The 19,941-nt window shown below is 43.3% G+C and overlaps 1 protein-coding gene across 4 annotated transcripts in view; it reads right to left on the bottom strand.

Moving 5' to 3' along the window:
- pltp (phospholipid transfer protein) overlaps window positions 1-19,941 on the bottom strand; it is a 30,110-nt gene that overhangs the window by 932 nt on the left and 9,237 nt on the right. For all 4 annotated transcript variants that reach the window (XM_014168167.3, XM_014168166.3, XM_014168168.3 and 1 more), the window contains exons 2-15: window positions 19,122-19,242; window positions 12,049-12,148; window positions 11,448-11,576; window positions 10,992-11,147; window positions 10,588-10,651; window positions 10,208-10,271; window positions 9,964-10,055; window positions 9,254-9,430; window positions 8,810-8,869; window positions 8,130-8,294; window positions 7,765-7,832; window positions 7,429-7,471; window positions 377-440; window positions 138-214 (exon numbers count right to left, since the gene is read on the bottom strand). In XM_014168167.3, coding sequence (XP_014023642.1) covers window positions 138-214; window positions 377-440; window positions 7,429-7,471; window positions 7,765-7,832; window positions 8,130-8,294; window positions 8,810-8,869; window positions 9,254-9,430; window positions 9,964-10,055; window positions 10,208-10,271; window positions 10,588-10,651; window positions 10,992-11,147; window positions 11,448-11,576; window positions 12,049-12,148; window positions 19,122-19,227 — 1,365 coding nt within the window. In that variant the 5' untranslated portion in view covers window positions 19,228-19,242. The remainder of the gene's footprint in view (window positions 1-137; window positions 215-376; window positions 441-7,428; window positions 7,472-7,764; window positions 7,833-8,129; window positions 8,295-8,809; window positions 8,870-9,253; window positions 9,431-9,963; window positions 10,056-10,207; window positions 10,272-10,587; window positions 10,652-10,991; window positions 11,148-11,447; window positions 11,577-12,048; window positions 12,149-19,121; window positions 19,243-19,941) is intronic.

Genomic DNA, 19,941 nt, shown 5'->3' with positions numbered 1-19,941 from the left:
TGAGATGATGTAGGTGGCTACGGTTGTCAAATTATGACAATTTCCACTTTCAGAAAATATATTGAACTAGCAACAATTTGATAAGTATATTGAATGTGTTCTTCCATAACAGAAGCAACAGAAGCCTTGAGACTTACGTTATGATACTCCACCACTTCCTCTATGAAGTCCAAACCATCTGCAAGAGGGATCGAGACGCCTCTCTTGGTCCAGTCTGAAATTGAATTACGGATAAAAGATTTAGAGATATAAACGTTTAAAGTCATGTCTTACAAGGAATTACATGGGGTTCTGTTTTTGTTACCTGAATTCATGTTTTATGTATATTGATGATGTACTGTGGGGTTAAACTGATCTGCTATAAAAGGATACTTACTATTGATGATGGGTACTATTGAGATCTGCAGCATGGTCTTCAGAGGGCCTTGTAGGGGAATAAGCTAAAGAGACAGACCAAAGGGTTTTGATATACACTGAGTATACCAAACATTAAGAACGCCTTCCTAATATTGAGTTGCTGCCCCCCCCCCCCCCCCCCCCTGCCCTCAGAACAGTCTCAATTCGTCGGGAATGGACTCTACAATGTGTCGAAAGCGTTCCATAGGGATACTGACCCATGTTGACGCCATTGCGTTCCACAGTTGTGTCAATTTGGCTGAATGTCCTTTGGGTGGTGGACCATTCTTGATACACACAGGAAACTGTTGAGCATGAAAAACCCAGCAGCGTTGCAGTTCTTGACACAAACCGGTGCGCCAGGCACCAACTACCATACCTCGTTCAAAGGGACTTAAATCTTTTGTCTTGCCCATTCACTCTCTGAATGGCACACATACACAATCCATGTCTCAATTGTATCAAGGCTTGAAAATCCTTACTTTAACCTGTCTCCTCCCATTTATCTACACTGATTTAACAAGTGACAATAAGGGGTCATAGTTTTCACCTGGTCAGTCTAGGGGTCATGTCAAGAGCAGGTGTTCCTAATGTTTTGTACACTCGGTGTAATATTTCAAAATGACTCGATAGTGAATATTCATTATATTGAGAGAGAGGAAGATGATCACCTGTATTATGTAACTGTAAGCGTTGTAACAGGGTAGGGGATACTGGGCATGGTTGACTCAGGTTGGTTGTCAAATGTGTACATTGTTGTAACAATTTACATTAAAATCCATCTGGCCAGTTCATGTCTGCATCACAAAACATTGAGGTAAGGGGAACTGTTTGTTTTTCAAAGGTGAAATGAAAAAGGTTTAAAAGGTATTTCATCAAATGATAACTTCCTTGTACAGCTCCAGTAGCTTACTATGTTGATCTCCATGCAGGTCCATCACACCACGATGCTGTACCTTCATACTACATCTACCAGAAACTACCTCAATGCAAGAAGGTTGATGAAAACATTCAAAATGTTGACAATTTTGTGGAATGTAAGGAATACATTCTAAAATATGTCACTGTGGATGATGTCCGATGAGTATGCCAGTTATTTTACATTCAGCCTTGAATTGTATGAGTTTTATATACCAGTTGTGATCATCACTAAATCAAGAAGGGATCACCCATCAAATTAGGACTCTGCCCCTGAAAAAGTCCATGACTTTGTAAGGGATGAGAAGGACTTGGCAAACTCCCTTTGAGGGAGAGGCTGTTGTGGTTAATGACTCCAGCTCAGTTGAACAACCTTATTCTACCAGCCAGGGCTTCTATTCTGCTGGTTCTATTTCTGATGCATTGACCAGTGAAAGAAACAAGGAGGATAACATAACTGTTGAGGTCAGTAAAGTTCCTGTTCAATGCACAGCCATCCCATGGATCCTGGTGGGAGGAGGAAATAATGCAACAGACCACTGCTATGTGGTGTGCTTATGAAGAGAACACGTTTCCTCAGACCAATACTAAATCATGGTCCAATTATGTCACCTAGCTATCAAGCTGAAGAGATCGCAGTCCTTGGCTTGCCGGAAAGCCTTTTTTCAGTTGATTATGACTGCTGCCCAGATGTCCAAAGGGGGATTTCTGAGTTGAATTATTCCTACATAGAGTTGAATTCCTCATTGTTCCCTGAAAATGTGTTCTCTCCACCTTAAAGTTAGGCATATGCCATTGAACGGGGTGTCAAACATATGGTCTGCAGGCCGGATGCGGCCCACGAGGGGGTCCTATCTGGCCGGCGGGTAGTTTGAGCAACAATATTTTTTTGGGTGGCAGGGGGAAACTAACTTTATAGATACTTCAATATACTTTAAAATGACTGAAACCAAAGTGAAACTGGAGAAATTATGATGTACCTACATTCATACAGTTTTTTTGACTGTGTCCAGCTCGCCAATAATCACCTAAATGAAAGCTTGACATTCAAGGAGCGTCGAAAATGTCAAAAACGATAGAGGACTATTTTTCTGAAAATGTGGACACCAAGGAAATATAACCAATTTCCAGTGCGGCCCTCCGGACCTCGAAGAAAGACCGAAGGCGGCCCCTCGGGCAAAAAGGAGTTTGACACCCCTGCCATAGGAGAGCTCCAAAGGCATTCCCAAGTAAATCCAAATGACATGGAAATGCCTGTCAAAATATATACATTTTGATTCTAGACCGTAACAAAATAACATTTTCATTAATAAATCCCCTGAAAAATATATAAATACCTAATTTACGTAAGTATTCACACCCCTGAGTCAATACTTTCTAGAAGCACCTTTTGTTAGTGATTACAGCTGTGAGTCTTTCTGGGTAAGTCTCTAAGAGCTTTCCACACATGGATTGTGCAACATTTGCACATTATTCCTTTCAAGATTCTTCAAACTTTGTCAAGTTGTTTGTTGATCATTGCTAGACAACCATTTTCAGGTCTTGCCATAGATTTTCAAGTAGATTTAAGTCAGAACTGTAACTCGGCCACTCAGGAACATTCACTGTCTTTTTGGTAAGCAACTCCAGTGTATATTTGGCCTTGTGTTTTAGGTTATTGTCCTGCTGAAAGGTAAATTTAATATCCCAGTCTCTGGTGGTAAGCAGACTGAACCAGGTTTTCCTCTAGGATTTGTCTGTGCTTAGCTCAATTCAGTTTCTTTTTTATCCTGAAAAACTCCCTCGTAACCACTAGGGAGGTAGCCTAGTGGTTAAGAGCGTTGGGCCAGTAACAAAAAGGTTGCTGGTTTGAATCCCAGAGCCACCGACATGGTGAACAATCTGCTGATGTGCCCTTGAGCAAGGCACTTACCCCTTATTGCTCCTGAGCGTCTGCTAAATGATGTAAATGTAATGTTAACAATTACAAGCATACCCCATAACATGTTGCAGCCACCACTATGCTTGAAAATATAGAGAGTGGTACTCAGTAATGTGTTGTGTTGGATGTGCCCCAAACATAACACTTTGTATTCAGGACAAAAAGTTAATTGCTGGGCCTCCCGAGTGGAGCAGTGCTAGCTCTGCCACTAGAGATTCTGGGTTTGAGACCAGGCTCTATTGCAGCCGGCTGCGACAGGGAGACCCATGGGGCGGTGCACAATTGGCCCAGTGTCGTCCGGGTTAGGGGAGGGTTTGGCCGGCAGGGATGTCCTTTTCCAATTGCGCACTAGCGACTCCTGTGGTGGGCCGTGCGCAGTGAACGCTGACACGGTCACCAGGTGTACAGTGTGTCCTCTGACATATTGGTGTGGCTGGCTTCCGGGTTAAGCGGTCATTGTGTCAAGAAGCAGTTGCGGCATGGTTGGGTTGTGTTTCGGAGGACGCACGGCTCTTGACCCGTCGTCTCTCCCGAGTCCGTATGGGAGTTGCAGCGATGAGACAAGACTCTAACTACCAATTGGATACCACGAAATTGGGGTAAAAAAGAAAAGTTAATTGCTTTGCCAAAGATTTTGTAGTATTACTTTTGGACACTGTGTTAACTAACCTCCAGATGAGCTTCAATGCCATACAACTCTCCTTCCGTGGCCTCCAACTGTTCTTAAATGCAAGTAAAACTAAATGCATGCTCTTCAACCTATCGCTGCCCGCACCTGCCCGCCCGTCCAGCATCACTACTCTGGACGGTTCTGACTTAGAATATGTGGACAACTACAAATACCTACAGTGAGGGGAAAAAAGTATTTGATCCCCTGCTGATTTTGTACGTTTGCCCACTGACAAAGAAATGATCAGTCTATAATTTTAATGGTAGGTCTATTTGAACTGTGAGAGATAGAATAACAACAAAAATATCCAGAAAAACGCATGTCAAAAATGTTATAAAATTATTTGCATTTTAATGAGGGAAATAAGTATTTGACCCCTCTGCAAAACATGACTTAGTACTTGGTGGCAAAACCCTTGTTGGCAATCACAGAGGTCAGACGTTTCTTGTAGTTGGCCACCAGGTTTGCACACATCTCAGGAGGGATTTTGTCCCACTCCTCTTTGCAGATCTTCTCCAAGTCATCAAGGTTTCGAGGCTGACGTTTGGCAACTCAAATCTTCAGCTCCCTCCACAAATTTTCTATGGGATTAAGTTCTGGAGACTGGCTAGGCCACTCCAGGACCTTAATGTGCTTCTTCTTGAGCCACTCCTTTGTTGCCTTGGCCGTGTGTTTTGGGTCATTGTCATGCTGGAATACCCATCCACGACCCATTTTCAATGCCCTGGCTGAGGGAAGGAGGTTCTTACCCAAGATTTGACGGTACATGGCCCCGTCCATCGTCCCTTTGATGCGGTGAAGTTGTCCTGTCACCTTAGCAGAAAAACACCCCCAAAGCATAATGTTTCCACCTCCATGTTTGACGGTGGGGATGGTGTTTTTGGGGTCATAGGTAGCATTCCACCTCCTCCAAACACGGCGAGTTGAATTGATGCCAAACAGCTCCATTTTTGTCTCATCTGACCACAACACTTTCACCCAGTTGTCCTCTGAATTATTCAGATGTTCATTGGCAAACTTCAGACGGGCATGTATATGTGCTTTCTTGAGCAGGGGGACCTTGCGGGCGCTGCAGGATTTCAGTCCTTCATGGCGTAGTGTGTTACCAATTGTTTTCTTGGTGACTATGGTCCCAGCTGCCTTGAGATCATTGACAAGATCCTCCCGTGTAGTTCCGGGCTGATTCCTCACCGTCCTCATGATCATTGCAACTCCACAAGGTGAGATCTTGCATGGAGCCCCAGGCCGAGGGAGATTGACAGTTCTTTTGTGTTTCTTCAATTTGTGAATAATTGCACCAACTGTTCTTACCTTCTCACCAAGCTGCTTGGCGATGGTCTTGTAGCCCATTCCAGCCTTGTGTAGGTCTGCAATCTTGTCCCTGACATCCTTGGAGAGCTCTTTGGTCTTCGCCATGGTGGAGAGTTTGGAATCCGATTGATTGATTGCTTCTGTGAACAGGTGTCTTTTATACAGGTAACAAACTGAGATTAGGAGCACTCCCTTTAAGACTGTGCTCCTAATCTCAGCTCGTTACCTGTATAAAACACACCTGGGAGCCAGAAATCTTTCTTATTGAGAGGGGGTCAAATACTTATTTCCCTCATTAAAATGCAAATCAATTTATAACATTTTTGACATGCGTTTTTCTGGATTTGTTTGTTGTTATTCTGTCTCTCACTGTTCAAATAAACCTACCATTAAAATTATAGACTGATCATTTCTTTGTCAGTGGGCAAACGTACAAAATCAGCAGGGGATCAAATACTTTTTTCCCTCACTGTAGGTGTCTGGTTAGACTGTAAACTCTCCTTCCAGACTCGCATTAAGCATCTCCAATTCAAAATGAAATCTAGAATCGGCTTCCTATTTCGCAACAAGCATCCTTCACTCTTGCTTCCAAACATACCCTCGTAAAACGGACTATCCTACCAATCCTTGACTTCGGCGATGTCATTTACAAAATAGCCTCCAACACTCTACTCAGCAAATTGGATGCAGTCTATCACAGTGCCATCCGTTTTGTCACCAAAGCCCCATATACTACCCACCACTGCGACCTGTATGCTCTCGTTGGCTGGCCCTCGCTTCATATTCGTCGCCAAACCCACTGGCTCCAGGTCATCTACAAGTCTTTGCTAGGTAAAGCCCTGGCTTATCTCAGCTCACTGGTCACCATAGCAGCACCCACCCGTAGCACGCGTTCCAGCAGGTATATTTCACTGGTCACCCCCAAAGCCTTTTCCTACTTTGGCCGCCTTTCCTTCCAGTTCTCTGCTGCCAATGACTGGAACAAATTGCAAAAATCACTGAAACTGGAGACTCATATCTCCCTCACTAACTTTAAGCATCAGCTGTCAGAGCAGCTCACAGATCATTGCACCTGTACATAGCCCATCTGTAAATAGCCCATCCGACTACCTCATCCCCATATTGTTATTTATATTTTTGCTCCTTTGCACCCCAGTATCTCTACTTGCACATTCATCTTCTGCACATCTATCACTCCAGTGTTTAACTGCTAAATTGAAATTATTTTGCCACTACGGCCTATTTATTGCCTTACATCCCTTATCCTACCTCATTTGCACACACTATATATAGACTTTTCTATTGTGTTATTGACTGTACGTTTGTTTATTCCATGTGTAACTCTGTGTTGTTGTTTGTGTCGCACTGCTTTGCTTTATCTTGGCCAGGTCGCAGTTGTAAATGAGAACTTGTTCTCAACTGGCCTACCTGGTTAAATAAAGGTGAAATATATATATTTTTTAAATTCAAAATTAAACTCTGTAACTGTTTTAAAGTCACCATTGGCCTCATGGTGAATTCCTTGAGTGGTTTCCTTCCTCTCCGGCAACTGATTTAGGAAGGATGCCTGTATCTTCGTCGTGACTGGGTGTATTGATACACAATCCAAAGTGTAATTAATAACTTCACTATGCTCAAAGGGATATTCGATGTCTGCTTTTTAATTTTGACCAATCTACCAATAGGTGCCCTTCTTTGCGAGGCATTGGAAAACCTCCCTGGTATTTCTGGTTGAATCTGTGTTTGAAATTCACTACTCGACTGAGGGACCATACAGATAATTGTATGTGTGGGGTACAGAGATTAGGTAGTCATTCATAAAACATGTTAAACACTATTATTGAACACAGAGTGAGTCAGTGCAACTTATTATGTGATTTGTTAAGCAAATGTTTACTCCTGAACTTATTTAGGCTTGTCATAACGAAGGGGTTGAATACTTATTGACAGAAGACATTTCAGCTTTTAATTTTAAATTAATTTGTAAAAATATAGAAAACAATAATTCCACTTTGACATCATGGGGTATTGTGTGTAGGCTAGTGCCAATAAATCTCAATTGTATCCATTTTAAATTCAGGCTGTAACAACAAAATATGGAAAAAGTCAAGGGGTGTGAATACTTTCTGAAGGCTCTATGCAGTATATATGGTCAGAATTGTAAGAGAGAGAGAGAGAGAGAGAGACAGGAGGACAGCGCACAGAATCTTACCGCCAGTGATTCCAAAGCAGACTGGTTGGAGAAGATTTTAAACCTGTCGATAAAAACAGAATACTTTCTGAATTTGCCTGTGATGCTATGTGCCGTGTTTTTGTGTTTGTGTGTGTGTGTGTGTGTGTGTGTGTGTGTGTGTGTGTGTGTGTGTGTGTGTGTGTGTGTGTGTGTGTGTGTGTGTGTGGTGTGTGTGTGTGTGTGTGTGTGTGTGTGTGTGTGTGTGTGTGTGTGTGTGTGTGTGTGTGTGTGTGTGTGCGTGCGTGCGTGCGTGCGCGCGCGCGCGGCGTGCGTGCGCGTGCGTGCGTGCGTGCGTGCGAATGCATGCATGCCTACCTCCTCAAGTCTGCAAGGACAGCCAGTCTCTTGCCCTTCATGGACACCTTGGCATTGAATTTGGCCTCCTGCAAGGAACAGAAAAAGAAGCTTTATCAGCGTGCTGGTCTTCACCCTTCCTCCCTGCTTTTCTTGAGGAAATCACAGTTCTGACAGGGTAACACTGATGAGAGCAATGAGCTATCCACTCACTTCCATATCAGTGATTACATCAATGAACGGAGGAAGGACGCATTTAAAACCATATGTATCCTTCCGTCCTCCAGATCCTTAGTCTAAATGTCAACCATTCTAATGGACTTCCTTTGGAACCTTTTTAAAATCAGTAACTGACAAATGAACAACATGAGAAGACAAGACCTCACCATGGTCATGCTGCTGAGCTGCACGGGCGCCGTGCCGGGCGGTAGCACCATCACCGTGGCGATGGCGGTGACGGCCACAGTGGCCCCGGAGGTCTTGATGGTAGTCTTGGGGGCAGAGTTCAACTCCAGTCGCAGGGAGATAGGGTACTCCACCAGGGCTGGGTTCTGAGATAAACACACACACAAACGACCACAAGCATGCACACACCCGTGTGTAACAGAGTTAAGAATGTGCTGTAAACTCACTCCACAGCTAACTTGAAATGTCGCCGAGCTATCCAATTGGTATCTTTTGTTTAGATCAATCGGTTGGTACGTTGTCAAGCAGGACGCACTGGCGTACCACACACCCCCATAAACCACCACAGATAGCATATGAACATGTCATAAGTCATGGCAAAAATGTTTAGAATAGCACGAAATTATCAAAAATGTTCTACATCATCTCAACCACATTGCAAAATGTGTAGAATAGCATGAGATTAGCTGTAAAACTGCAAATTGTTCCCTCTGCCCCATGGAAAAATGAGTAGAATTGTAGGAAGTTAGCTGTTTCCCAGTGAAAAAGTATAATAATTGTTTTAATTATTATTATTTGTGAGTGGAATGCAAAAGTAGAATTTAATGTCTTGGCCCTATTTGTGGAGGCATCAGGTCACAATCCTGACATACATACTCACCATCATCATAATGGTGCCAAAATAGGTTGTCCTGAGGAGCATCTCCAGATCCTTTGGCATCTGAGAACATAGTATTCAACAGCCATATAATTGCATGTATTTGAAATTACTATATTCATGTCATATTACTACCAGAACAATACTGGTAAAATAAACACTCGTAAATTCCATTTTTTACTATATAGATTTGCTTAATGATTGGGTTTGCGGCAGATCACCTAATTATGTGAAGAGGTGCAGTACCAATCATGACTCAACTGCTTATTAAAATCTGTGTCAACATGTCTGACTGGACCTCTGATGCATACACCAGTTCTTAGGCCAATATAGAATCATTTACACCTTGGAGCTAAGAATAACTTAAGTAATGCCATGTGTAGGCTAAAGTGCAGGGGAGAGAATAGGGTTGCAACACATAACAGCGGACTCCGGTCTCATACTTACACGCTCGTTGGCGATGTTCATTTGGAATATGCCGGCTTTATAATAGGAGTACAACCCACTGTCAAAGAAGTACTCAGACAGACCCAGGTACACCATTCGATCGTACTCTCTCACGATTGGGTTGACGGCATAGTTGACCAAGGTGTTGTTCTCGTTCTCGAGCTCAAAGAACATGCCCTGCGTGGCCCAGAAAGAGAGATGAGAGAAGAGAGTGAGAGATGCAAAAATAGGTTTCCACTTTATTTGAGGGGGTACCTACATAAAGGTTTCATAACACATTACGAAGCAGTTCAATTATGTCAACAACTGCATGTTGATAACTGCAGTATCAGTGACATTATGAAAATATCAACTTGTATGCACTGCTTATGAATGCATGTGTGAATTTGAGTGTGTTACCCTTCCAATAAAGCGTTTAATACATTTACATTACATTTACGTCATTTAGCATACGCTCTTATCCAGAGCGACTTACAGTAGTGAATGCATACATTTCATTTCAAGCATTTTTTTTGTACTGGCCCCCCGTGGGAATCAAACCCACAACCCTGGCGTTGCACACACCATGCTGGCGTTGCAAACACCATGCTCTACCAACTGAGCCACAGGGAAGACTGTGGCTCATACCCAAAACATACCTACATAATATAGACATGATATAGCCACAATGCATGAGACTAATGCATAGCTAGCTAGACTATCTCACTCACCCTGAAATCCATGTCAAGACTCCTTGAAGTCACCACTGGGTCACTTAGGAGAGAGTAGTCGATCCCCACGTACTTGTCCACTTCAGTTCGCACTGGATAGGTTCAAATCAAAACAAACACACAATTATCTTTCGGCGTGCAAAAGTTATTTTCAACACTTATGGTCAGAGAAGTAACTTATGGTCAAAGATGTTTATAACCAATCTCTCAAGGTATTTGCCAATGAACCACTGTACTATGTTACCTGGAATTGTCTCCAACAAAGAGTTGATTAGAACCAAACCAGCGTGGTTCATGGCAGGGCAGATCTATGAAAACAGTGTGTTAAATTAACAGTCCAGTGGTCCACATTTCAATGAAACATTACCTATAATTCATTACAAGATGAGGTAAATACATTTTCTTTCAAGAATTATAATTCAGTATGTTAAAAAGCAGCTTTTATGTCTACCCCTATTTGCCATATTCAATCTGAACAAAACGGTGTGGGTGTGACAGTCATCATACATATTCATGATCAGTAAACAGCTGATTTGCCAGCTCAGCCAATGAGTATTTAGTCGTAGGTGTTGCCATGTTGTAGTAACCAGCGTTCTAGAATTAAATCAACTGATCTGTCAGCACCTGTTGGTTAAGAAGGAAGCGCATTCCTGTGGTCAAGAACGTCGCCAGGAAGTCATACACCCTCCTGCAAAGGAGTAAAGCAGAGTTTAATTACACCCAGAGACGTATATCTAAGTACATGGCTCTGATTACACCCACTCATGTCAAAAAATTCACTAGCTGAAAAATACTGCTACTAGCCTACATCACTGCAATTAGTCTCTCTTGATTCATGACAGACTAATAGCTCCACATTGCACGCAATATTTGGTTCTCTGCCTTTTAGATCATAATGAATACAATTAGTATAGACAAGGATAACCTGATCCTAGATCAGTACTCCTACTCTAAGATGCTTGATACATATGGCCTCTGGTCAAGAAAGCAGCTCAAGTATCCCAAAAAAAACTATCAACATGATTTACCCCAAGGTGCCAGTGAACTTCATTTTCATTTTGCCGATGGACGCATCACAGGTGATGTTGGAGATCTTGAGACGGCCCAACTCATCTTTGGTCATGTGCAGGACAGTGTGGATGTTCACGCCTTCTGCAGAGGCGTTGATGGCTCCCGTGTCATAGCTACAAGACCATAGAGAAGAAACCTTCTCAGATCATCATCAACTTCATCATCTCAACCATATTTAGCACCAAAAGGAAAGAATTTCTGAAGACACTCTTTTTGGACATCGATTATCTCTGAAGTTTGACGTCAAAGAAGATAAGTCATCAATCTAGCCTACCTCTGTATGACTGAACTCCTCAAGGCTATACAATATACTCTTGTGAGTATTTCACCACGGGCATTATTTTGTATACAAACCCATTATTTTCTTGTAAAATGCACTAGAGAGACCGTAGAGGACAGAGAGAAGGACTTACAAGAACCAGTATAGGATGCGTCTCTGGAAGCTGAGGGCGATGGACGAGTTCTGCACCTCGAAGAGCAGTCCCAGACCAGGCTGAAATGCCAGATCTGCATAGGTCAGGTTCAACTCATTTATTTTCACCCTGAACCACAGGAAGGAAGACAATTGGATCAATGCTTGGGCTGATGCTAGAAATTTATTTGAAATTCACTAGAAGTTCCCTTTTTTTCACTTCATGTGGTGAGCGAAGCCATCTGGTCTTTATCTTTCAAAAGGGAGTATTCAGTTGCTGAGCTTTATAGGTCATCTTCTAGAAATCCAGGCAGACACTACCCACAGTTCATTAATAGGCACAGATATCAAAGGATCTGGAGCCATTGGAACATAGTCCCATGTGGCTCAGTTGGTAGAGCATGGTGTTTGCAATGCCAAGGTTGTGGGTTCAATTCCCACAGGGTACCCGTGGGGGGAAAAAAAAAAAAAATGTATGAAATGTATTCACTACTGTAAGTTGCTCTGGATAAGAGCGTCTGCTAAATGACTAAAATGTAAATGTAACATAGCGGCAGCAACTTTGGATCGTTAAGGTGGATGAATCCCAGCTCAGGGCTTACTCATTGATGGTGTACTCGAAGCGGCCCTCATTGCCCTTCATCTCTGGCATGGTGATGTTGCTCAGTTCCTCCACCACAAACTTCTGGGTCTCGTACTTCACTGAAAGGCAGGTTTGAAAGAGTTAAGTTTAGAGTCTAAAGCTACATAGGCAATGCCTTAAGAAGACAGCCCACACAACTAAGTGGATTAAGGTGCTTTGTTTGGGTAATGGAGGCTAAAGTAGAGCAAAATCCTGATAGTGACAATGCAGTGGAGGTGATGTCTTCCTTTGGTCAAGACTGAAGACGTTCCAGGACCATTCAGTACTGTTGAAAACGTAATGTTATGACTATAGCTGCTGTTCACTGAAGGAACTAAAATTATGCCTGACAAGGCCAATGAATCTGCACCTCGCTGGAAGCTCTTCACAGAGCCCAGAAACGGGTGGTGCGGGGCCAAACAGGGATTTTACCTCTCCTCCAGGGAACAGTAGTTATAGTCATAACGTTACGTTCCCTTTCAGTCAGTCAACTACGGTACAACATACTATGGGGAAATGGAATCCCACCCTAAGCCGACCCCAATGGATAGTAAATAAAACGGCCCATTGCAGACCACCCAGAACTGACCTGGGTATTGTGTACACGACATGCTGCCTAGTGATTTTCCCCTGTCCCAGCTGTAAGCACACTGTGGGCTACACTGGTAGCAGTGACATCCAAGCGATAAAACCTCACAACAGTGTGTGGTGATGCCCAACTCGCCACAGCACAAATACTGTATTTCCTACAGTCAACCCTTAAATTTGACCTAGATAGTTTGTGTGTATGGATTGATATGTAGGCTACGTGTGCCTTTAAAAAAAATTATGTAGTTCTGTCCTTGAGCTGTTCTTGTCTATTGATGTTCTGTATTATGTCATTCTGTATTATGTTTCATGTGGACCCCAGGAAGAGTAGCTGCTGCTTTTGCAACAGCTAATGGGGATCCTAATAAAATTCCAAAATACCAAACTCCCAAGACACTGCCAGACCCCTGGTGAAGTCAGCGCATACACTGCTAGGTAACCCTTGCCCCTTGTTGCGATATGACAGGGAGATAGCCTCCACAATCCTGCGGGAGATGCTGCCCTGCCTCGACTTGGATTAGCAAAACAGACATAAATCTGGTCACATAACCGGATATCCCGGGTCCCTCAATGTACGTGCGTATAGAGATGTAGGATCTTAATTTGACCACTCTTTTGTTGCTAAGTATTTTCCTGCACAGCAGGAAACATAAACTTGTCGTGTATTAAGGTTTATAAAGGCTTCGAAAGTTAGTGATTTCCACTTTAAAATTGTAGACTTTATTTACCGTAACAAAAAATTATCAACCCCTAGAAAAAAATGCCCATTAATTATAATCCACATAATAATTCACATATCCTATTGCTGTAGGATTATTTTCCTGCTGTAGTAAACTGGCTCAAATTATGAACCTACATCTGTAGCTCGTACTAGACACAGGGCATGTAACCTCTGTTGCTCTTCAGAAGCAAAAAGAGGAGGCGAAAAGAGAAATAACTCAAAAGTTAAGGACCTGTAGGACATAGCCATGACTTTTGGGGTTGAAGGACCCATTTGGACGCAATGTCACCTTAGAGTCACCCAAGGTGAACTGAGTACAGGAAGGGTGTACAGATAACACGTGGAGGTCACCAACACGCGTATCCAAAGGCAAAGGCACAAGCAAGGAGGTGTTGTAGGAGAGGATACTCAGATCCACAGCCTCCTGTGGTTCAAAGGGGGCCTCACAGAGCATCCAAAACCAAAGCTAAATCCCTAGTGGGCGCAATAGGTTTAGAGACCACACCCTTTTAGAAACCGCATTACTAGGGGAGTGGCAACATCAATTCTCACATGACATGCTGAAATAGCCGTCATGTACACTTTTAGTGTGGAGAATGGCCGCCCTTTGCTCGAAAAGCTCCTATAGGAACATAAAGATGTCCCTCACATAGCACTGAAAAAGGAACCAGCCCTTTATCTTGGCACCAGAGCTACAACCCCTGCCACTTTATACATTCACAGCCCCCTGTTGAGGGCGCCCTTGCAGACTAAATAGTAGCAATAACGTTCAGCGGTAACCCTCCAGGTCAGGCCTGGGCAACTCCAGTCCTCGGGGGCCTGATTGGTGTTAGACTTTTCCCCCATCCCTAGCAAACACACCTGATTTAAGCTAATTGCATTTTTAACTGAAGATCATGATTAGTTGATTATTGTAGTCAGGTGTGTTAGCTGGGGCTGGGGCAAAACTGTAACACCAATCAGGCCCCCGAGGACTGGAGTTGCCCAGGCCTGCTCTAGATCTAGTCATTTGATTGGCCCTCCTAGGGGCCAGGCCGATAAAAATAAAATCTCCGGCTTTGCGTTCCAAACCTGCTCGTGCCCCTGGGACAAAAGGTCCCTGCACAACCGGAGTTGTCACAGGTCATCGCCTAAAAGGCAAATGATCTCAGTGAACCAAAAAAGAAAATAGAGAAATAATAGAAAAGTAAAACATGTAATAATAAATACACACTGAGTAACGATAACTTTCCCTATATACAGGGGGAACCAGTACCGAGTCGATGTGCAGGGGTATGAGGTAATTGAGGTAGATAAGTACATCTAACTGGGAATAAAGTGACATAATAAACAGTAGCAACAGCATACAGTTGAAGTCGGAAGTTTACATACACCTTAGCCAAATACATTTCAACTCAGTTTTTCACAATTCCTGACATTTAATCCTAGTAAAAATTCCCTGTATTAGGTCAGTTAGGATCACCACTTTATTTTAAGAATGTGAAATGTCAGAATGTCAATTAGTATTTGGTAGCATTGCCTTTAAATTGTTTAACTTGAGTCAAACGTTTCGGATAGCCTTCCACAAGCTTCCCACAATAAGTTGGGTGAATTTTGGGCCATTCCTCCTGACAGAGCTGGTGTAACTGAGTCAGGTTTGTAGGACTCCTTGCTCGCACAAGCTTTTTCAGTTCTGCCCACAAATTTTCTATAGGATTGAGGTCAGGGCTTTGTGATGGGCACTCCAATACCTTGACTTTGTTGTCCTTAAACCATTTTGCCACAACTTTGGAAGTATGCTTGGGGTCAATGCCCATTTGGAAGACCCATTTACGACCAAGCTTTAACTTCCTGACTGATGTCTTGAGATATTGCTTCAATATATCCACATAATTTTCCTGCACCAGTCCCTCCTGCAGCAAAGCACCCCCACAACATGATGCTGCCACCCCCCTGCTTAACAGTTGGGATGGTGTTCTTCGGCTTGCAAGCATCCCCCTTTTTCCTCCAAACATAATGATGGTCATTAAGGCTAAACAGTTCTATTTTTGTTTCATCAGACCAGAGGACATTTCTCCAAAAAGTATAATCTTTGTCCCCATGTGCAGTTGCAAACCGTAGTCTGGCATTTTTATGGCGGTTTTGGAGCAGTGGCTTCTTCCTTGCTGAGCGGCCTTTCAAGTTATGTCAATATAGGACTCGTTTTACTGTGGATATAGATACTTTTGTACCTGTTTCCTTCAGCATCTTCACAAGGTCCTTTGCTGTTGTTCTGGGATTTATTTGCACTTTTCGCACCAAAGTAAATTCATCTCTAGGAGACAGAATGCGTCTCCTTCCTGAGCGGTATGACGGCTGCGTGGTCCCATGGTGTTTATGCTTGCATACTATTGTTTGTACAGATGAACGTGGTACCTTCAGGCCTTTGGAAATTGCTCCCAAGGATGAACCAGACTTGAGGTCTACAAATTTTTTTCTGAGGTCTTGACTGATTTCTTTTGATTTTCCCATGATGTCAAGCAAAGAGGCACTGAGTTTGAAGGTAGGCCTTGAAAGACATCCTCAGGTACACCTCCAATTGACTCAAATGAGGTCAATTAGACGACTATCAGAAGCTTCTAAAGCCATGACATCATGTTCTGTAATTTTCCAAGCTGGTTACAGACACAGTCAACTTAGTGTATGTAAACTTCTGACCCACTGAAATTGTGATACAGTGAATTATAAGTGAAATAATCTGTCTGTAAACAATTGTTGAAAAAATTACTTATGTCATGCACAAAGTAGATGTCCTAACCGACTTGCCAAAACTATAGTTTGTTAACAAGAAAATTGTGGAGTGGTTGAAAAACAAGTTTTAATGACACTGACAACCTAAGTGTATGCAAACTTCCGAGTTCAACAGTATGTGATGAGTCATAAAAGTTAGTGCAAAAAGGGTAAATGCAGATAATCCTGGTAGCTATTTGGTTAACTATTTAACAAATTATTTAGCAGTCTTATGGCTTGGGAGTAGAAGCTGTTCAGGACCCTTTTGGTCCCAGACTGGGCGCTCCAGTACAGCTTGCCATGCAGTAGCAGAGAACAGTCTATGACTTGGGTGGCTGGGGTCTTTGACAATTTTGAGGTGCTTCCTCTGACTCCGCCTGGTATAGAAGTTCTGGATGGCAGGGAGCTTGGTGCCAGTGATGTACTGGGCTATACGCAAACTACCCTCTGTAGTGCCTTGCTGTCGGATGCCGAGCAGTTGCCATACCAAGAGGTGATGCAGCCAGTCGAGATGTACTTAATGGTGCAGCTGTAGAACTTTTTGAGGATCTGAGGTCCCATGCCAAATCTTTTCACGCCATCCTCGGGGTGAATGTGTCTGTCGTGACCTCTCTGTGGGGTACAACTGAAACCATGGTAACCCTCTGACAAAAGCAGAGGGTCCCACCTGTGGGCCCGGGCCCGTAGGCCTGACAAGGACACCCGAAGTGAACGGTTTAGGCTGTGAGAGAAGTGAAAGAGTAGCACTCAGCGCTGGAAAATCATGTTCGCACAATCCAGATCAATACCGCGCATGCGCACCAAGTGCCATCTGATGGGGAGGAACGCCACCTTGTAGAAAGAGATTGGTTATTTTTCCCTTTCCACCACTCACGGCCACCATGTGTCTGAATGTGGAGAAGGGACACTTTTCATTGAAGCCACATGTGGGAGACGCAACACTTTTGACACCCGGGCACACTGTGGAACTTTGGGTTGACACAACTGTGTTTGCCTGAAGCCTGGTCTAGTCTGGGTTCGGGGGCTCCGTCAATCAATGACGTACCCTGATTGGCAGTCCCACTTAGAGTTACTTCTGTCACAACAAGCTTCACTCGGTTTAAGCGGTAAGAAAGAGGGCGACCAGGTTCTGTGGGTATCCCCCTGTCGCCTGTATCTGCCTTGGCTAAGCGCCACTTGCCTCTCTTCCTAGACTTCTCAATGTACGGTCCGGGTCCCACCTCGGTGATCCGAACTTACGTAGACTTTTGAGACCAGGCTAGCTTACAAGTGTTCCGTAGCGTGCTAGCCAGGTTAACCTCGAGGTTAGAGTGAAAGGTCACTAGTTCGAATACCAGAGTCGACAAGGTGAAAAATCTGTCGCTGTGCCCTTGAGCAAAGCAGTTAACCCTAATTGCTCCAGGGGCGCTGTACAATGGGGACCCTGGCTGTGACCCCACTCCCTCAGGGGGAGTTGAGATACACAAAATACATATTTCCATTACACACATGTGTAACAAGTTAAATATAAGCAACACCCAAATTATTATTAAGATGCGACCTGGAACCCAGCGCTGAACCGCACACAAACAAAATAGACCCAGGGAAGAGCACTGGTCGCTCGCTCCGGGGGGTTACCCGTGCAAGTGCTCGGAGCATGCTAACTTATCGGAGGTGCATGCAAGCCCTGCTTCCTCCACTCCCTCCAACTTCAGGAATTGTAAATAGGAATAGGATTGCCTCTAATGCCAGGGGAACGCTAGTAAGCTTCATTCGCCAGAAGTTATGCATGTTAGTTGATGTTAGCCAAGAGGCTTGTAGTCTATGCTAGGCTAGCTAGAATATTTGACTGCAGCACGGTCCATTTAGAATAACCATGTGACTTAACGCTAGCTACGTGTACTAAACAAGATAGCTACCCAAGCAATTCCACCGTTAGGAAGCCAGAATAGCTAGAAGTAGCTAGCTCGTCTCGGCGAGTTAGCTAACCTGGCTAGCATGCTGTGCAGCGCTTGTTAGCTAGCCTGGCCCTGAAAGTCTATGTAGGACCGGATCACCGAGGTGGGACCCGGACCGTTCATTGATAAGTCTGGGAAGAGAGGCAAGCGGTGCTTAGGGATTTCACCATGAGGCCAATGGTGACTTTAAAACAGTTACAGAGATAATGGCTGTGATAGGAGAAAACAGAGGATGGAACAACAACATTGTAGTTACTCAACAATACTAACCTAATTGACAGAAGGAGAAGAAGGAAACCTGTACAGAATACAAATATTCCAAAACATGCATCCTGTTTGCAACAAGGCACTAAAGTAATACTGCAAACATTTTGGCCAAGCAATTAACTTTTTGTCATGAATACCAATACAACACATTACTGAGTACCACGCTTCATATTTTCAAGCATGGGGGTGGGCTGCATCATGTTATGGGTGTGCTTGTCATCGGCAAGGACTAGGGAGTTTTTCAGGATAAAAAGAAAAGGAATAAAGCTAAGCACAGGCAAAATCCTAGAGGAAAACCTGGTTCAGTCTGCTTTCCAATAGACACTGGGTGACAAATTCACCTTTCAGCAGGACAAGAACCTAAAACACAAGGCAAAATCTACACTGGAGTTGCTTACCAAGAAGACAGTGAATGTTCGAGTTACAGTTTTGACTTAAATCATCTTCAAAATCTATGACGATTTGAAAATGGCTGTCTAGCAATGATCATCAACCAACTTGAAAGTTTGAAGAATTAAAAAAAGAATAATGTGCAAATATGTTTCACAATTTAGGTGTACAAAGTTCTTAGAGACTTACCTAGAAAGACTCACAGCTCTAATCGTTGCCAAAGGTAATTCTAACATGTATTGACTCAGGGGTGTGAATACTTATGTAAATGAGATATTTCTGTATTTAATTATTAATTTAATCTATTTTGAATTCAGGCTGTAACACAACAACATGTGGAATAAGTCAAAGGGTATGAATTCTTTGTGAAGGCACTGAGTGTTTTTGTTGTGAATTTCTTACACATTTCGAGGCCTCTGTTTGTGATCCGGATCTTGCAGCCTGGCGGCTCTGCTGCTGACATGGCAACGATGAGAAGGAAGAGGATAGACACCGTGCAGGAAGCCATCACGACTCACTCAACCTGCAGGGGGTCAAAACAGACAGACAAAGAGAGAGTGGGGAAGGATCCAGCCACTTCAAAGATCAAACACTAAATACTAGGGCAGGGTTTCCCAAAAGCATCATAGCACTAAGATCATTTTTAATACATTTTGTTTCAATTGAATTAACCCCCTAGAGTCCAAGCCGGGGGGTGGGGTGGGTTATTTACTAAACTAACATATGGAATTGTTTTCAAATGGTCATACCAAGGATAATTTAGCTATTCGGTTTAAAATTACACATATTTCACCCTTTTTTTAGGCACTAAACTACTTCTATATGCTTCCATTCATTTTTTAAACTGGTACCGGGCTGTCTTCAGACGATTCTGTTGCAGCTTGTGGGCATCCTAGAGCAAAACAACCAAGCCCAAACTGTTTGGATGCTACAGACAGAAGTTGGCAGATCGGTGGTACCGACTTCAGACGAATCTCATGACGGTTGTGGGACATTTTCGTGAGAAAAACTATTTTCGGGATGTCTCATGGTCTGACAAACAGCGATGTAGCTCTGCCACCTTTCACCACATGTGAAAATGAAAATGAGTGATTTATTTTTGGTGACTAGCTTTCTGGGGTTGCATCAATCTCCCTCGAAACTAGAGGGATAACATAATTCATTCAGTTCCTATGAACCTTATTGGTGCTTTATTCCATGAGACTGAATTACACAATATTAT

Source organism: Salmo salar, chromosome 22 (genome assembly GCF_965601325.2).
Source record: "Salmo salar chromosome 22, fSalSal1, whole genome shotgun sequence".
In the NCBI taxonomy this organism is placed as follows: Eukaryota; Metazoa; Chordata; class Actinopteri; order Salmoniformes; family Salmonidae; genus Salmo; species Salmo salar.
The sequence above is the reverse complement of the archived record's forward strand: the minus strand, read 5'-3'. Positions and strand labels throughout refer to the sequence as shown.